General features: G+C 44.7%; 1 protein-coding gene across 1 annotated transcript; it reads left to right on the top strand.

Annotated features, from left to right (window-relative positions):
* Window positions 1–12,865: 12,865 nt before the first annotated feature.
* Window positions 12,866–14,552, top strand: LOC117542564 (IgGFc-binding protein-like). The gene is made up of 4 exons (XM_034210300.1): window positions 12,866–13,248; window positions 13,395–13,962; window positions 14,228–14,427; window positions 14,496–14,552. The coding sequence occupies exons 1-4, from the start codon at window positions 12,907–12,909 to the stop codon at window positions 14,550–14,552; spliced, it is 1,167 nt and encodes a 388-aa protein (XP_034066191.1). The 5' UTR covers window positions 12,866–12,906.
* Window positions 14,553–15,339: the final 787 nt, after the last annotated feature.

Here is a 15,339-nt window from a genome sequence, read left to right as displayed (position 1 = left end):
GTCAACTGTATATGCATGGTCAGTTTTTTCCCTACCATGATGTCTATCTACTTCGTGTCTCTCCATGTGGATGCATTCTTGTGTGTAGATTTTAAGACGATAAGCTCTGTGTGAGGGAGAGTATGTCAGTGCCGCGATCTGCGTAGGTTCCCAATCTTCGACTTCTAGCAGCGTCTTTACCATGGGACCAAGTTCTTTAGCTTCATAACCCTTTCTGATAGCTAATGAAATGTGTGGTGTGGACTCAGCAGACAAACGGTACCAGTACAGTTGTTCATCAGAGAGCTCAACCGACGCAGCCACACCCGCCTGTCCCACAAAGAGATTTGTCGTGGTAACGTCCCAAACGGCCATAGACACCTCATTATCATACTCATATTCATAACTTTGGTCGTCTCTTCTATCATAATTCAGCGTCAGGTGGGGGGGGGGTCTGGAGGGGGGCCATAAGGCCTGAGGAGGTTAATCCATGGCTTCCATTGTTGAAAAATGGAATATAGTCCAGGTGTGTTGTCCCGAGGTCGGTCCAACAGTCCCCAGAATATAGTGGCATGTTGGGTTGCTTCTGCCTCAGTGGACTGGGCCAACATCATCTGAGAACCTGATTTTATGGTAGATAACGAACAATTGATGGTTGTGCCATTTGGGAATGATATTATCAGTCCATCCGGGGAACAGAGGATGGAGGCATTCGCTTTGATCAGAATATCCCTACCCATGAGGTTCGCCGGGCTTTTAGGTGCAAGAATATACTGGTGTAAGAATGTCTGTCCTGCTATCTTGGTGGATAACAGCGTGGAAAGCGGTATTTTTTCTATTTTTCCCGAAAACCCTATGACTGAGACTGTTGTAGATGAAAGGGACGCCTTGAAGACGGGAGAATTGATGGTGGAATATCTTGCTCCTGAATCAACAAGGAATGTTAGGTTTGAGTCTTTAACAGTCATATTAATGTATGGATCCGCCAGGCCCGTACATCCAGAGTTCCCTGGGCGTCTTCATTCTTCGTAGTACTCCCCATCAAACAGGACAAACTGGCCATAGGGGGCGGCCATAGCATTAGGGGCAATGTGACCCTGGTTCGGTTGTTGCGGCAATGGGACAGCCTCCTGGGTTGTCTGGATATATGGTCTCTCTGATCCGTTCCCCCCTCCGTATCCTCTCTGTCCCCCTTTAGCCCGCCCCCTTCCTGGTGGGGCTTTATGTGGGCACTGCTTGAACCAGTGATCTGGCTGTCCACAAATGAAACACACCTTCAGGTATTCCAATCCAGGAGTCATTCCAAAGCCACCTCGACCTCTGACCCCGCCTCTGAACCCGCCCCTCTGTTGCCAAGAGCTATTATCGTAGCCAAATTGGGGCTGACTATAGGGCGGACCCTGGTTGGAAAGGCCCCCTTTTGGGTTTTGCTGCCCCTGTGGCTGCACGGCCGGCGCTACTGGGTGAACAATCAACTGTTTGGCATTCTTTTTGTCATTCTGAACTGTTTTCCGGGCTATTTCCAGCTGCGTTCGCAGTAACTGCACCCTCAACTCCTCTTCCTCAGTTTTACCCTCTGTATGTTGTTTGTTAAATCTACTCAAATGATGGGCTAAATGACGTTCCCACGTCTGTGTGTTTAACTGATCTACCTCTGGATTGTCCTCCATCAGACTTTTAATTTCTTTCGGCACTGCTGCAAGCACTGCCTTACGGAACATCTGTATATGTTGGTCATTATTATCTGGACTGTAGTCAGTTGCCATTGTGTATTGTTGGCGTGCCCTGAGCAACATGGTTGCTGCAGCCTCTCCAGGTGTAAATGTAAATGACAGTGAACCGTAACCTCCTCCTGTCTGTGGGAAATGTTCTCTCATTGCTTTGCCCAGTTTGCTGTGAACATCTCTTTCTACCTCATAATAGGAAGTCTGTTGTGCTAGTATTCTCCTGAGATCTCCCAGACAGATAGTCTGTCCTACATCCATGTCCGCAAACCTTCGCATCCAATGTCTCCCTCCCTCAGTAGGCAACGGCATTTTATCGATCAGCCATGTATGTCCCCTAGTGTGAAAGGATGATAAGCCGTTTTCCCGTTTTGCGCGGCCACTAAAGGCGCCTGTAATACTGGAAAAATAAAAGCATGCTCGGTGGGGTCTTCTGCGGTGTGGTGAGACCTTAATCTGTTACGGGGCATTGAAAGAACCTGATCTACCTCCACTAGTTCACTTATTGTTCCTGTCAGAGATATCTGCTTAACTTTGCACCTCGCCCTCCTGCTGTCTTCCTCTTCCTGTCAGTGCTGGAATTGGGCCGGTACTCACCGGTACGCAGTACCGGCACTTCTGGTTCTGACCCATGGAGTACCGGCACTTCTTGCTCAGTACCGGCATGCTGGCGGTACTCCGGTACTCATGCACCGTGCCAGTACTCAACACTCTCCCGCCGTTCTTATTATACATCCATATATATATATACAGCCGCCCGGTACTCAGTAGATGCGTCATGAGGTGCCGAACGGACATTCTCATCGCTCTAACCGCTGGAGTTTCACAGCGGCTGTCAGCTGTTTACTCCTGTCATTCAAACAGAACGTGCTGGAGAGGGGGCGGGGCTTATCTTCTCCATGTAAATACTGTGGTGGAAACGACTATGTCAAAATTAACCTATTTGACCGTGATTTAATAGTAATACACGTTTCAAAATAATAATAATAATAATGCCGAAGTAACAACATACTGAAAACTGTTAGTAAAACCATGTTTTAATGCTTTACAATTTACATACCTAGATGCACGTGTGTTGTGTTTATGCAGTGCAACTCCCACCCAGTGGGTGGCTATGTAGAGTGATAGAACAGAGCAGGCACGCCCCCGAGAGAAGGAAAGCAAGTCACGTCACAAATTAGCATTTCTAAAATGTTAGCGTGGATTAATAAAAGTGCAAAAAGACAGCGGTTGTCGCCGGAAGAAACTTCAAATACAGAGAATGCTGTGCCTGTGTTGGAAATTGTGTCTGATGGGGAGCTTTCTTTTGTTGATCCTCCTGCTCCAAGTTCTAGTGCATTAGCATTAGCACTAGCTCCGCCGCCTCCTCCAGAGCCTCTAACGTTAGCTGCTACTACCCAGTTGTGTAGTAAATTCCCAAGCCTGTTTGTGTGGCACTGCTCCAATCATCGTCTAGAGCTGGCAGTTGGGGATGTGGTCAAGGAGGTCTCAGGGCTCAATCATTTCCAGATCTTTTTTGACAAACTCTATTCCTTGTTCCATGCCTCCCCCAAAAATCAGAGGCAGTTAGCGCAGTGTGCGCAAGCAGTCGGACAGCGTCTCCTGGTGATAGGGCGTGTTTTGTCCATCCGCTGGGTGGCTTCAAGTGAAAGGAGCGTCAGAGCAGTCTGGGAAAACTACCGAGTGCTTCATGATCACTTCACAAATGCTGCAAACGACACGAGCAGGGATTCCAGAGACAGAGCAAAGTACAAGGGCCTGGATGATGTGCTCACATCTGCAACGTTTGTCAGCAATCTGGGACTGATGTACGATGCGCTCACAGAGCTCAGCGACCTCTCTCGGCAACTCCAAAAAAGAGAGATGACACTGCCTACAGCAGATAGGCTCTTAACTCGAGAAATACGAGTTTTTGAATCCATGGTCACCATGCCTGGCCCACACATGACTACAGTTCATACAGCTCTAGCTGAGAAGTCCTTCAAGGGTGTTGCCCTGCGTGAGAATGGCAGGCTTGTACAGATTCATGCAGGTCAGTTTTTCCGCAGTATGGTAGATAATCTGAGACACAGAATGACTTCCACAAGCTCCTCTCATGTCAGCACAAGAGAAATCCCATTACATGGCCGGGAGGCCCGGGACAATCAGCTAATCCAGGACATGAAAGTTATCCATCCTGGAAGTTGGCCTGAAGAGGAGTTAGACGTACAGTATGGGGACGTAGAGGTGCTACGTTTGTGCGAAGTGCTGAAAGTGGACAGAAGAGAGACTATTCAGGGCTTTCGCGAATACAAGGAAACCAGGGCATCCCGTACACCTGCTGCCATGGAGACTCTACTGAAAGCAGTCCGAACCATCGCTGTCTCCACTAGTGAGTGTGAGCGGGCATTCAGCTGCATGAACGATATCCTTACTGCAAAAAGGAATGCTCTCTCTGTCAGCCGACTGTCCAGCCTGGTTTTCATTAAATGTAATGGACCATCACTAGGGCAGTTCAATCCGGAACAGTATGTGAGGTCCTGGCTGGCAAAGGGAAGGAGAAGTGCTGATGAAAGAGCCTGTCCAGCCCCTGATACTGATGTCCCCAAGGCCTTTGGAGCCTTTTCTAACAATGTGAAGTATATTGCAAAGCAGCTCACCCAGTGAGAAGACTTTTGGCATAATGTGCCGATTTGTACAGATCCTGGAGATAGAAGGACTTCAGACCAACCAGGGAGTTATCTGATCAGCTTGGTGTTCAATGTAACTCTTTACCATGGCTCAGACTTTGTTACTTGCAGTTACAGTTTCTCATTTTAGATTGTGCAAATTTTGCATTTGTTTTTACATGTTCTTTGTTCATGCTCTTTATCATTTTTCTGAGTTGGAAAGTTAGATTGCATCATAGTTTACTTTATACATATTTGTATTCTTCAGTGGTGAAGTATATTGCAAAGCAGCTCAGCCATGTGAGAAGACTTTTGGCACTTTTTCGTTTTTCGTTTTCTGAGTTGGAAAGTTAGATTGCATTCAAAATGTACAGAAATACTTAATTTTGTTAAAGCTTTTTATAAAAAATGCTTCTGACCAGAGCTTTGTTTCCTTGTCATTAATGTTGAACACCACCAGAGGGGCTCTCACCTGAAAGGTCTCTGCTTCATGTGTCTTCAGCAGAAGATCTAGACTTTGATTGCTATATTTTCAGTTAATATTGACCTTACTGAGCTTTAGCCATATCCGCTGCCTATCATAAAAAATGTTAAGTACAGTGAACCTTTCTAAAATATACAGTAGTAAAGAGACAAACCCACCAGCATTATAGTAGCCAAATTATTGTTTGTGGGCTGTATATATAAAATTGACTTGAAAAAGTTGCTGATTTTAGAGTACTGGCACCTTTTTCATTCCAATTCAAGCACTGCTTCCTGTCCTGCTTGTTCCTGCTGAAAAGTGTCCTGATAGCTGTCTTTACGACCCTGGCCTCCTGCTTCATTGTAAAACCCCCCAGTTTCATGGCTTGCTGTTTCCCTATCCCTTTTATGGCCCGCTATCTCAAGTCAATTGTTCTGAGGTGAGCTCCTTATCAAGTGGTCGACTGTCCCTTCTCGGGGAAACCCCCTCCTGGTCTGTGTTAAAACTAGGCCTCCGCGTGTTGTGTGCGCTGTCTATTCTGTCTAACGGGGAGGAAACTTGTTTTTGTTTAACATTTAGTCTTTTCTTTGGAGTAGGGACGCCCCTTAACGGACTCAACGCTACTGTTCCCACCATTCTATAGTTCCCTACACTCATGGCCGCCTCCTCTCCTTCTGTGTCCGATGCATCTGCCACCATCATTTGCAATTTATTTGCGCTTTCGTCGGGTAGAGAATAAGGGGGAGGGGGCTGTGTAGTCAGACTACCTAAATCCGGGTAAAGGAGAGAGGAGCGGGTGGGAATAGCCGGATTTTGTATGGGCCTCGTTTGAGATTTCTGCTCTGAGTTAGAGACAACATTATTTTGCATTCTTTTAAAAATATTCGACTCGTTCTGCTACATAGTCAAGAATGTCTCCATGTGTAGGCACCTCCGTGTCTTTAATACCATGAGGGAACAGAAGAGTGTTAACTTCATCTGTTTTTATGGGGTTTTGGATTGCCATTGCACCCGGGAGATTTTCGTCTGTGACGGGAGGAATATTAATTCCAATCATTGCGAGGGCAGCATTGTGACAAACCCTCCTCAATCTATCTAGTGCCTGTTTTTGTTTGTTCCATTCGCTACGGGCAAACCATCTGGGCTTCTGTTCGTTTAGGTGTGCAAGTTGCTTTACAATCTGTCTTTCATATACATTCAATGCTGTGCCCAAATTACCTACGGTGTCGTCATCCCCCACTCTATTCTCTGTTATCATTTTATCGTGTAGGAATCGGAGATCCGTACAAGCCTTTTCTTTAGCCCCCTGTTTGATTCCACTTAAAATCAATCTCTTAATCTGTTCCCATTGCTCCCGGTAACTCCCTGGAATTTCAGAATCGTCTTTACCATTCTGTCGTTCCATATTCACTTCGCTTTTATTTATCTGACTTAATTAATATGTGTTCACTTGTATTAATATACTGGGCTATTGTCGTTGTTACTATTAACGTGCTTCCCGTCTTCAATACCGGCCAGCAATGTAATGATGAAACTCTAAGCTTGAAGCTAAACTAAATAAAAATGTCAAGGGTGTGTTACCCCCTTTCAGCCACTAGATGGCAGCAGCAGGCCACAAATGAGCTTCACTCTTCTGAGTGCCTTTTTGAGCCCCGCAGCCAATTGAAAAATCACACAGATTTATTCCCCGTACAGTTTGTCCAGCTTTTATAATGTGATGTTTATTTCAACAGGCTAGTGGACCCGAATGATGCTTCGACACTCTTAAAGAATGTGACCATTCCATGGGGAACTCCCAGGTCGTGAAGAGCCCTTTATCACACGTTTAGCTTTTCAAATTAAGTTTACAGACAAAGGGAAAACGAGAGACGGTCCCGTCACAATTTTGGTGAGGTTCGTGTTCTCTCCCTCGATTTAACATATAACAGACCTCTGGCTTTTAGCTTTCAGCCTTGGTCTGTTATTTAACCCCAGTTTTAAACGGCGACCCGATCTGATATATCGAGTTTCCAGGTTTTGTCGTGGAGGAATCGAACCTCGCACCGAACAAACTGCACCGTCTCCACGCCACTCAGGAATAAACTACCTGCAGATCCGCGCCAAACTGCTCTATTTACGTTACGCAGGACTTTCCGTCTACCTGGCGATCAACGTTTACGTTTTGTATATAAATTTCCTAACATAGTAAAATATGCATTGTATATTCCATTTAAACTTTAAAAACACTGTGAAACGCCTACAGACAATCCTAAAGTTTTAGTGTATCCAATTACAGACAGTCGATTTTCATAACAGGCGTCTGCGTACCTTATTTGTATAGTTGTGCAGGGCCCTGCCGATTGTCTGAGATGTTTGAAAGCGTTTGTTCCCGACCCATTCTGGTCGTCTGGATTCTTCCTCAGCTTCGTTATATCTGGCACGTCTGGGTCACTTATTAATGTATGCAGACAATCACACAATCTATGTGATTTTTGGATTTACCGTGCCTCTCAATTGCCCGTGACAGGTTGGCAAGGTCGATGAATCCTGAAGTTGCCCAAGGATTGTTCAGGGAGCACGAATCCTTGTCAAAAAGAAGACATGGCCAGCAAAATAGACGCTGAAGTTTAGCGCTTCCAGTTAGCCACTCCGTGCAGACATAATTGTCCTCATTGAACGTCCAATTCTCTCCCTTTTTCCTCTGTGTACACCATAGACTGGTGTACACACAGCTCGAGTGCAGGCATTGGCCTGTCATCTGATTTAATTTTTAGTTGCTGCTGTAGCGGAAGTTTAGTAAAGTTATGTTTGATTAAGTACGCCAAATCTCCACCCTCCATAATGCTTCATTTGCTTGATAATTTCTAACGGCGGTGATGACAGTTACAGTATTAAAACTGATGTTGATGTGATTTGATTGGATGGCAGTGTCCAATCAAATCGCCAGCCGCCTCTGAAGGGAAGCAAGAGGCGGCTGGCTTCCCTTGGCATGGCCCTGACCAATCACAGGTTGGCAGGGGCATCACGTGGGCCTCATGTGATTGGTCAATCCCTCCATTTTTTTTCATCAAGGGAAGCCAGATTCGGCTGGCCTCCTCTCGCAACAGTGAGTGCAATCTACTGTTTTACCATAACATCTAGAGGGGCGCTGTTTGTTTCACTCTTTGTAAAATACTCAATGAGAATGGGGAGAGACGGGCCGGCAGCAACACACAGCAAAGGAGAATTATCGAAACAAGTGTTTTTATTTATTTATTTAAATTATAACTACTATCCGAAAAAACAGGGGAAGCCTGGCTTCCCTTGGCCTCCGGGAGAAAACGCCACTGCGCCGTACACACACACTCATTATGGAAGGGGCGGTCTCTCCCCCCAACAACAGTGCATTACATAACTGTAATCATAACTGTGCACATCTTATACTTATTTGATAACTACTATATCCCTTGGTTACTTGAACACGCTACAATATTATTAACCAGTGTCCTACCTTAGTGCAGGAGTAGACGAATTTTGTTTACGTTCCGCATATATGTCCACTATCCCCTCAGGTGACAGCTGTGCAGTTATGTCGTCCTCAATGTGAAGAACAGCAAGTGAGGAAAATCTTGTTCCTCCCATCGTTGACCGCAGCCAGTTCCGAATTCTCCTCATTGCAGAAAAACTTCTCTCTGAGGTGGCAGGTCCGATAGGCAGAGTCAGTGCCAACTGGAGCATCTTGTATACATTTGGATGAATCAATAAAACACAAAAAACGCTCCTTGATTTCAAGCTACTCTGCATATCTTAAACACACTGATAATTGTTCCGTTCCGTTGTTCTGTTTTCAAAAAAATCCAGTATCCTGCACTTTCTCTACAATTTCTGCACAAACTAAGTTAGCGCATATGTCAATGACTTCGTTCTGGAAATCTGGACTAGTCGCATTGAAATAGTTGGACTGCATGTTTTTAAAAGCAGAATCATACTTGGAGAAGAAGCCACAAACCTCAAGAAAATTCCCACGCGACTCTGACTCGCTTCCCTCCCGATGCCCACGAAAAGGCAATCCGAGTTTGGACAACAGCCTCACAATATCAACAATTTTGCACAAATAAGATCTGTTCTTCTCAACAGAATCTTCGTGGCTTCGGGAAAGTTTAGCTGCAATAGATCCAGAAGACGCAGTCACTTTATAGTTATCCCATTTAACCATGCAGTTCAGATGGGCCTGGGAGTGTGCATGTTTCTCCAGTTTGCTGCTTAGTTTTTTTCCAGTCACTCAGGCCCTTTCTAAAGGAATCCTCCACACCGCTGTCAGTCTGGAAGTTGCGGCATGAAAAACAGAAGACGGCATCCATTCGTACTGAATATTCCAGCCAGGGATAGTTCTTGTAGTACGTGGAAAATTATCGTTTTGTTTTCCCAATCATTTTTGAGGGGAATTCGGATAAAGTAGGCTGCTTGGGACAGCTGTGTTTTTCCCCAAGATCATCATGACCCACTGACGGCCCCGGCACCGGTGGTCTCCCTGCTGTGGGGTTAATGACGTTAGCTGGTCCTGCTAATCCAGAGCTCTCCGCTGTGGGGCTAACGTTAACTGGTTTAGCTAATCCAGAGCTGCTTGTTTGTGTGTCTGCCACTTCACATTCTGACGGCTGCTGGTTGGTAAGGTTAGGCTCAGTCGGTGGCTCTTCTGTTGTTGAAGCTTTTACAAGACGAAATTGGACGTTTTAAAAATCGCTGAATATCCATTACTGCTAATTCTTGTAATACAATAGCTGAATCACTTGTATACAAAAAAAAGCGAGGGAACTTGTGTCCTTAACCTCACACGTCACACACACACAAACGTCACAACATGCGACTGCTAAAAAATGAAATTATTTCAAACAAAACCTGATATTATTCAGATTTGTATTGTAACAATCATTTTATTACATCTATTCAAATATTGATATACGAAATATTTGTATTGGAACAGTTTTAGACTTAGTAATGCAGTAACATATTTCAGCCACCAGGGGGGGCAAGGCCTCCCCTGCCCCCCCCCGCAAAATCCGCCTATGCCTGACAGTACTGTACAGCATAACATAGTGCAGCTTAGCATAGCTTGGCCTTACATAACATATTATCTAAGTGCATGTATATGTTTAATTTTTCTTCTAATTTTTCAGAGAGACATGACTGCAGTACCACAAAATGTTTAGAAGATGAGGTGTGCCAGATGAAAGAAAAAAACTCATCAACATGTGTCAAAAAAACAGCCATTAAAGAGGGAACCTGCTGGGCTATGGGAGATCCTCACTACCGCACATTTGACAGCAACTACTACAACTTCATGGGCAGCTGCACCTACACGATGGCCATGAACTGCCAAGTTAATGAGGACCACCCAGCCTTTGAGGTTGATGCTAAGAATGACAAACTTGATGGTTCAAAGGTCACGTTTGTTGGCAAGGTGATCATTAAGGTGTATGGGTACACTGTGACCATTGTGCGCTCAGAGTTTGGCCTTGTCAGGGTGAGTACAGTCTTTAAATAAACACGACTACTGTCATTACTCAAGGAGTCTGTGAAAAAAATATCGCTTATTGAATTAAACAATGTCTCTCAATATGTTTTAGATGAACCACACATTGTGGAATCTCCCCATCAATCTGGGAAATGGGAAATTGAAGTTATCACAGAGCGGCATGTCTGTCGTTGTTGAGACAGACTTTGGCTTGACCGTGCAGTATGACTGGAAGCAGTATCTTGTCATAACAGTGCCGGGCAGTTTGTCCGGCAAGGTGTGTGGCCTGTGTGGGAACTTCAACAGCAAAAAGGAGGATGACTTGGTGACTCCTTCTGGCTCACAGAGCAGCAATGTAGCGGCCCTGGGAAAGAGCTGGAGAGTTCCTAATGTGACAGATGATGCTCATTGTCAAGACGAATGCTCGGGCAAGTGGGAAAATTGTGATGATGACAGCTTTTTTCACAGCATCACTTCCAGGATGTTCTGCGGTATTCTCAGCCACGCTATGGATGGACCGCTCAGTGACTGTAATGCTGTCATTGACCCTAAAGTCCTTCATGAGATCTGTTTGTTTGATATGTGCATGGGTGATGGGTTCAAGGACTTCCTGTGTAACACCTTGCAGGTGTACGCCGATGCCTGTCAGAGGGCCGGCGTGAAAATTCACGACTGGAGGCACTTCGCCCATTGCCGTGAGTAACCATAGTATTTGACAAATCTCGTATTTTTTCGGTTTCACCCACAATCTGTGATGGTAACATGATGCAATTTTCTGAAATAGCTCTACCCTCATGCCCGGAGAACAGTCATTATGAGTTCTGCGGAAAGGCCTGCCCTTCCACCTGTGAAAACCCAGATGCAGCCGCAAAGTGCAACAAAAGCTGTGTGGAGACGTGTGTCTGTGACGAGGGCTTCCTGCTCAGCGGCACAGAGTGTGTCAGTAAAGCCCAGTGTGGCTGCTTGTACAAAGACAAGAGCCTCTACATAGAGTCTGGAGCTTCTGTCTTCACTGATGACCACTGTACAGAGAGGTGCACGTGCAACGGCACTACCAAGAACGTGGATTGTGAGAAACCAGGTTGTCCTAAGGGGTATGAGTGCAAGGTGGTTGACGACCTCATCGGATGTGACCCAATTACTTTCGCTGAGTGCAGCATGATTGGTGGCCCTCACTACGAGACCTTTGATGGGCATGATTACAGCTTCCATGGCAACTGTGTGTATCAGCTGGCTGGGGTCTGCTCGAAAGATCCTTCCCTGCCACATTTTGAAGTTTATGTGCAGAATGATGCCTATGGTAAAAGAGTGGACTCTGGTGCAAAGCTGGTAGAGGTCAAATTTTCTGGAACTTCCATTATTGTCACAAGAAAACACAAAGGCTTTGTCATGGTGAGAGACCCGTAAGCACATTTATCACAGGATGATTGCTATTTTAGTTTTTGTAATGTATCAATCTTGTTTTGCAGATAAATGGAGAACTTACACACTTACCTGTCAAATATAAACGCAATTTCACTGTGAACCAGTTTAGTGACTTTGCAGAGATAAAGACTGACTTTGGCCTGCTTGTCTCCTATGACTGGCAATCGACAGTTCATGTCAAAGTACCAAGTACATATGAAGATGCAATGTGCGGTATGTGTGGCAATTACAATCACAACCCCAAAGATGACCTGCAGTTGAAGAATGGCACACAGGCTGAGTCTGCGGAGGAACTGGGAAAAAGTTGCAGGGTTGCCGAGATCCCAGGCTGTGTAGATGGCTGCAAGAACAGCAAGGATTGTCCCAGCTGTGACATCACCCAGAAAGACAAATATGAGACGGATAGATACTGCGGTTTAATACGAAATCCCAAAGGCCCCTTCAGCGGATGCCAAGGCACCATAGATCCTGAAAGAGTTTTTCAGAGTTGTGTGTATGATGTGTGCCTTTACAATGGCAAAGAAGGCTCCTGGTGTAGCCATCTCCGCCGTTACACCATTGAATGCCAAAGCAGAGGAGTCAATGTGTCCCAGTGGAGGGCACCAGACTTCTGTCCCATATCTAAAATGAAATTCCCAACCAACAGTCAATATAAACACTGTGGCAATGTTTGCCATGCAACCTGTGACAACAGGTTAGCTCCTTCTACCTACAAGAGGCCCTGCCAGGAAGGATGGGAGTGCAAAGATGGCTTCCTACTCAGTGATTACAAGTGTGTGCCTTCTGACCAGTGTGGCTGCCTGTACAAAGGCAAAACCTATAAGCAGGGACAGAGTTTTCTGTCATCAGATTGTCAGCAAATGTTCACCTGCAGTGAAAATGGCACGGTAAGCTTTATATCCTTTTTTTAAATAGGTATTTATTTTGTTGAGGTTTAGTTTGAATGAAGGTGGTTTTATGGCGATCAGCAAACTATATTGACCATCTTAAAAAAAAAGAAATCGACATGTAATGTAATTATGTCTGGGGACTTGTAGTTAAAAGGATAGCATATAAGAGCTGTTTTTTTAAATCAACTACATAACATTGAACGTATATTGCTGGGGGTTAGGCAGCGGGTTTTTTCCAATAAGAATTTAGCTATTCAAAACACTTCACCTTATAGCTGATCTAAACATATCTCTGTTACACTAGATGCTTCATGAGAAACACTCTTGTGGGCTGTTTGAGACTTGTGTGCTGACCAACAATGTTGGATCATGCCATCCAGTGGGAAATGGAACGTGCCAAATCGCAGGTGATCCACATTACAACACCTTTACCAACCACACCTTTAACTTCCAAGGCACCTGCACCTACACCGCAGCTAGATCGTGCCACCTGGAGGGCTCACGGCTCAAAGCCTTCTCTGTGGTTGTAGAGAATGAGAAATGGACAATGACAGATACGCCAAATGTGGCTGTAGCCAAGCTTGTTGCTGTGAAGGTGTACAACACCACTCTAGTCCTCCGAATGAATCAACTCAGAACGATCATGGTAAGTGTTGAAGAATGTTTTGTCCTATTGATTAATTACAGACTTTTAAAAATAAAATAAAGTATACTTATTTCTCAATAACAACATAATTTGTTCAAACGAAACCTATAAAATAACACAGCTGATCCTTTTTTTGTCCTCTTCAGGTGAATGGCACCTTGTTAACCATTCCTCTTAACCTCAATGATGGACAAGTAGAAGTCTTCCAAGAGGGCTTTCACTATGCTATTGTAACTGACTTCGGACTGAAAGTGACTTACGATATGATCTACAAAGTCACTGTCACTGTTCCTGGCAACTACAAGGGCAAAACCTGTGGTCTGTGTGGCAATTTTAATGACAGCGAGCCAGATGCGTTAGAACTACCCGACGGAAAAATTACCAAGGACCTCCAGACCTTTGGATCAGCATGGAAGGTGGCTGTGCAGGGGGTGGTCTGCGAGGATGGCTGCAGTGGAGACCAGTGCCCTAAATGTGACGCCACACTAAAAAAAATCTTTGAGAAAGATTGTGAAAGTATCACAAATCCTACTGGTCCCTTTGCTGCCTGCCACAGCCAAATAAATCCTGAGTCTTACTACAGAGATTGTGTCTATGACGTCTGTATGTCTCAGGGACGCAAAGACGTTCTCTGCAACAGTATCTCAGCGTACGTGACTGACTGTCAGACCATCGGAGTAAAGATTGACAACTGGAGGACGCCTGATTTCTGCCGTGAGTACTGCTGACTGTATGATAAATGAAACTCATATGCTAAAGGTTCGCATAGACCATCATTTTTAAATGCAACAAGGTAAAATGTAACTCTTTATAACATGATTTTCTAATCCATTGAGGTTTTATATTTGTAAAACTAGCCTTGTGTCCAAGAAAAGAGATTTAAAAATCTTAAAAAGTTGTCTAGTTTTCTCTTTACACACCATGAATTTACTGTCATGCTTTTGTGGCTTCAGTTAATCCTAAATGCTTTCTTTTGTAGCTATTACATGTCCTGCAAACAGTCACTACCAGATCTGCTCTGAAACCTGTGGCTCTCCGTGTCCTGGTCTCACCGACACCATCAGCTGCCCCGCCACTTGTGCTGAAGGCTGCGCCTGTAATGAAGGATACTACTTCAATGGGACAGGCTGCGTTGCCCTGGACGAATGCAGTTGTTACCACAATGGACGTACCTACAAGGTAAGGTATCCCACTGTGAAGTTTCCAAAGAAAGCTGTATGTCTTAAGGTTTAATACCTGCTTTCCAGGCAGACATTGGCAGAAATGGTAGTTTACGCCTGTTAGATGTCTCTACACTAAGCTAAGCACCTGTCACATTGGTCTGAATTGGTCTTAAATAAGAAACACGTGTGTGGTAGCTGATGTTAAACAGGGATTAATCAGGCTCAATAGCTCAATATAGCCCACACTGATCAGGTTAAAAATGCCTTGTTTGGCCCCAATAATGACATTTGAGATTGCATCCCAAATTTAAACTCATGTGACAAATATAGTTGATTGATTGACATTTTTTCTATCAAAGTTACATTGTCTGGAAATGCATTGATATACACTGGCAAATTAAAATGAAATGATGTTCAATTAGCAGGTAATGGACTCATCTCAGCCATACCCTTCATTTATCTATACCTATACAAACATTGCATGATGATGTTTACACTATAAAAATATGTAGAGGTAAACATACAGTTATTTGATTATGAAAAATAATCTCTTTAGTATTTCACGCACTGCCCGTCCAATGTACTAAAAAGAAGAAGATACTTGATATAGCATTGAAATGTCATTTGCAACTACATTAGGTTGCACAATGCTCAGACTGTTTCTGCCCTACTCTCTTCTTTAGATTGGCGAGACTGTGGTATCTGACGACTGCCAACAGATCTGCAACTGTACAACATCTGGTGAAGTCGAGTGTGAGCAGTTTTCATGCGGTGTTACGGAGAAATGCCAGCTCAACAGCGGTATCCTTGCCTGCCGTCCCAAGGAGTGTCGGATGGAGACGGGAGGCTTCATCACGCTCTTCAGTGGCACCACCGGCACTATCTCTGTCATGGGAGCTTATGAGATCATCACACACTGTGATGAAGC

This window comes from Gymnodraco acuticeps, unplaced genomic scaffold (genome assembly GCF_902827175.1).
Source record: "Gymnodraco acuticeps unplaced genomic scaffold, fGymAcu1.1, whole genome shotgun sequence".
Classification (NCBI taxonomy): domain Eukaryota; kingdom Metazoa; phylum Chordata; class Actinopteri; order Perciformes; family Bathydraconidae; genus Gymnodraco; species Gymnodraco acuticeps.
The sequence above is the reverse complement of the archived record's forward strand: the minus strand, read 5'-3'. Positions and strand labels throughout refer to the sequence as shown.

What these genes read in the sequence shown, in the direction of transcription:
- LOC117542564 (XM_034210300.1), top strand. Translation starts at nt 12,907, where the DNA reads ATGCTTCATGAGAAACACTCTTGTGGGCTGTTTGAGACTTGTGTGCTG. An exon ending in GAGGACGCCTGATTTCTGCC is followed by an intron (nt 13,963 to 14,227) that starts GTGAGTACTGCT and finishes TTTCTTTTGTAG; the next exon opens with CTATTACATGTCCTGCAAAC. An exon ending in ACAATGGACGTACCTACAAG is followed by an intron (nt 14,428 to 14,495) that starts GTAAGGTATCCC and finishes CCTGCTTTCCAG; the next exon opens with GCAGACATTGGCAGAAATGG.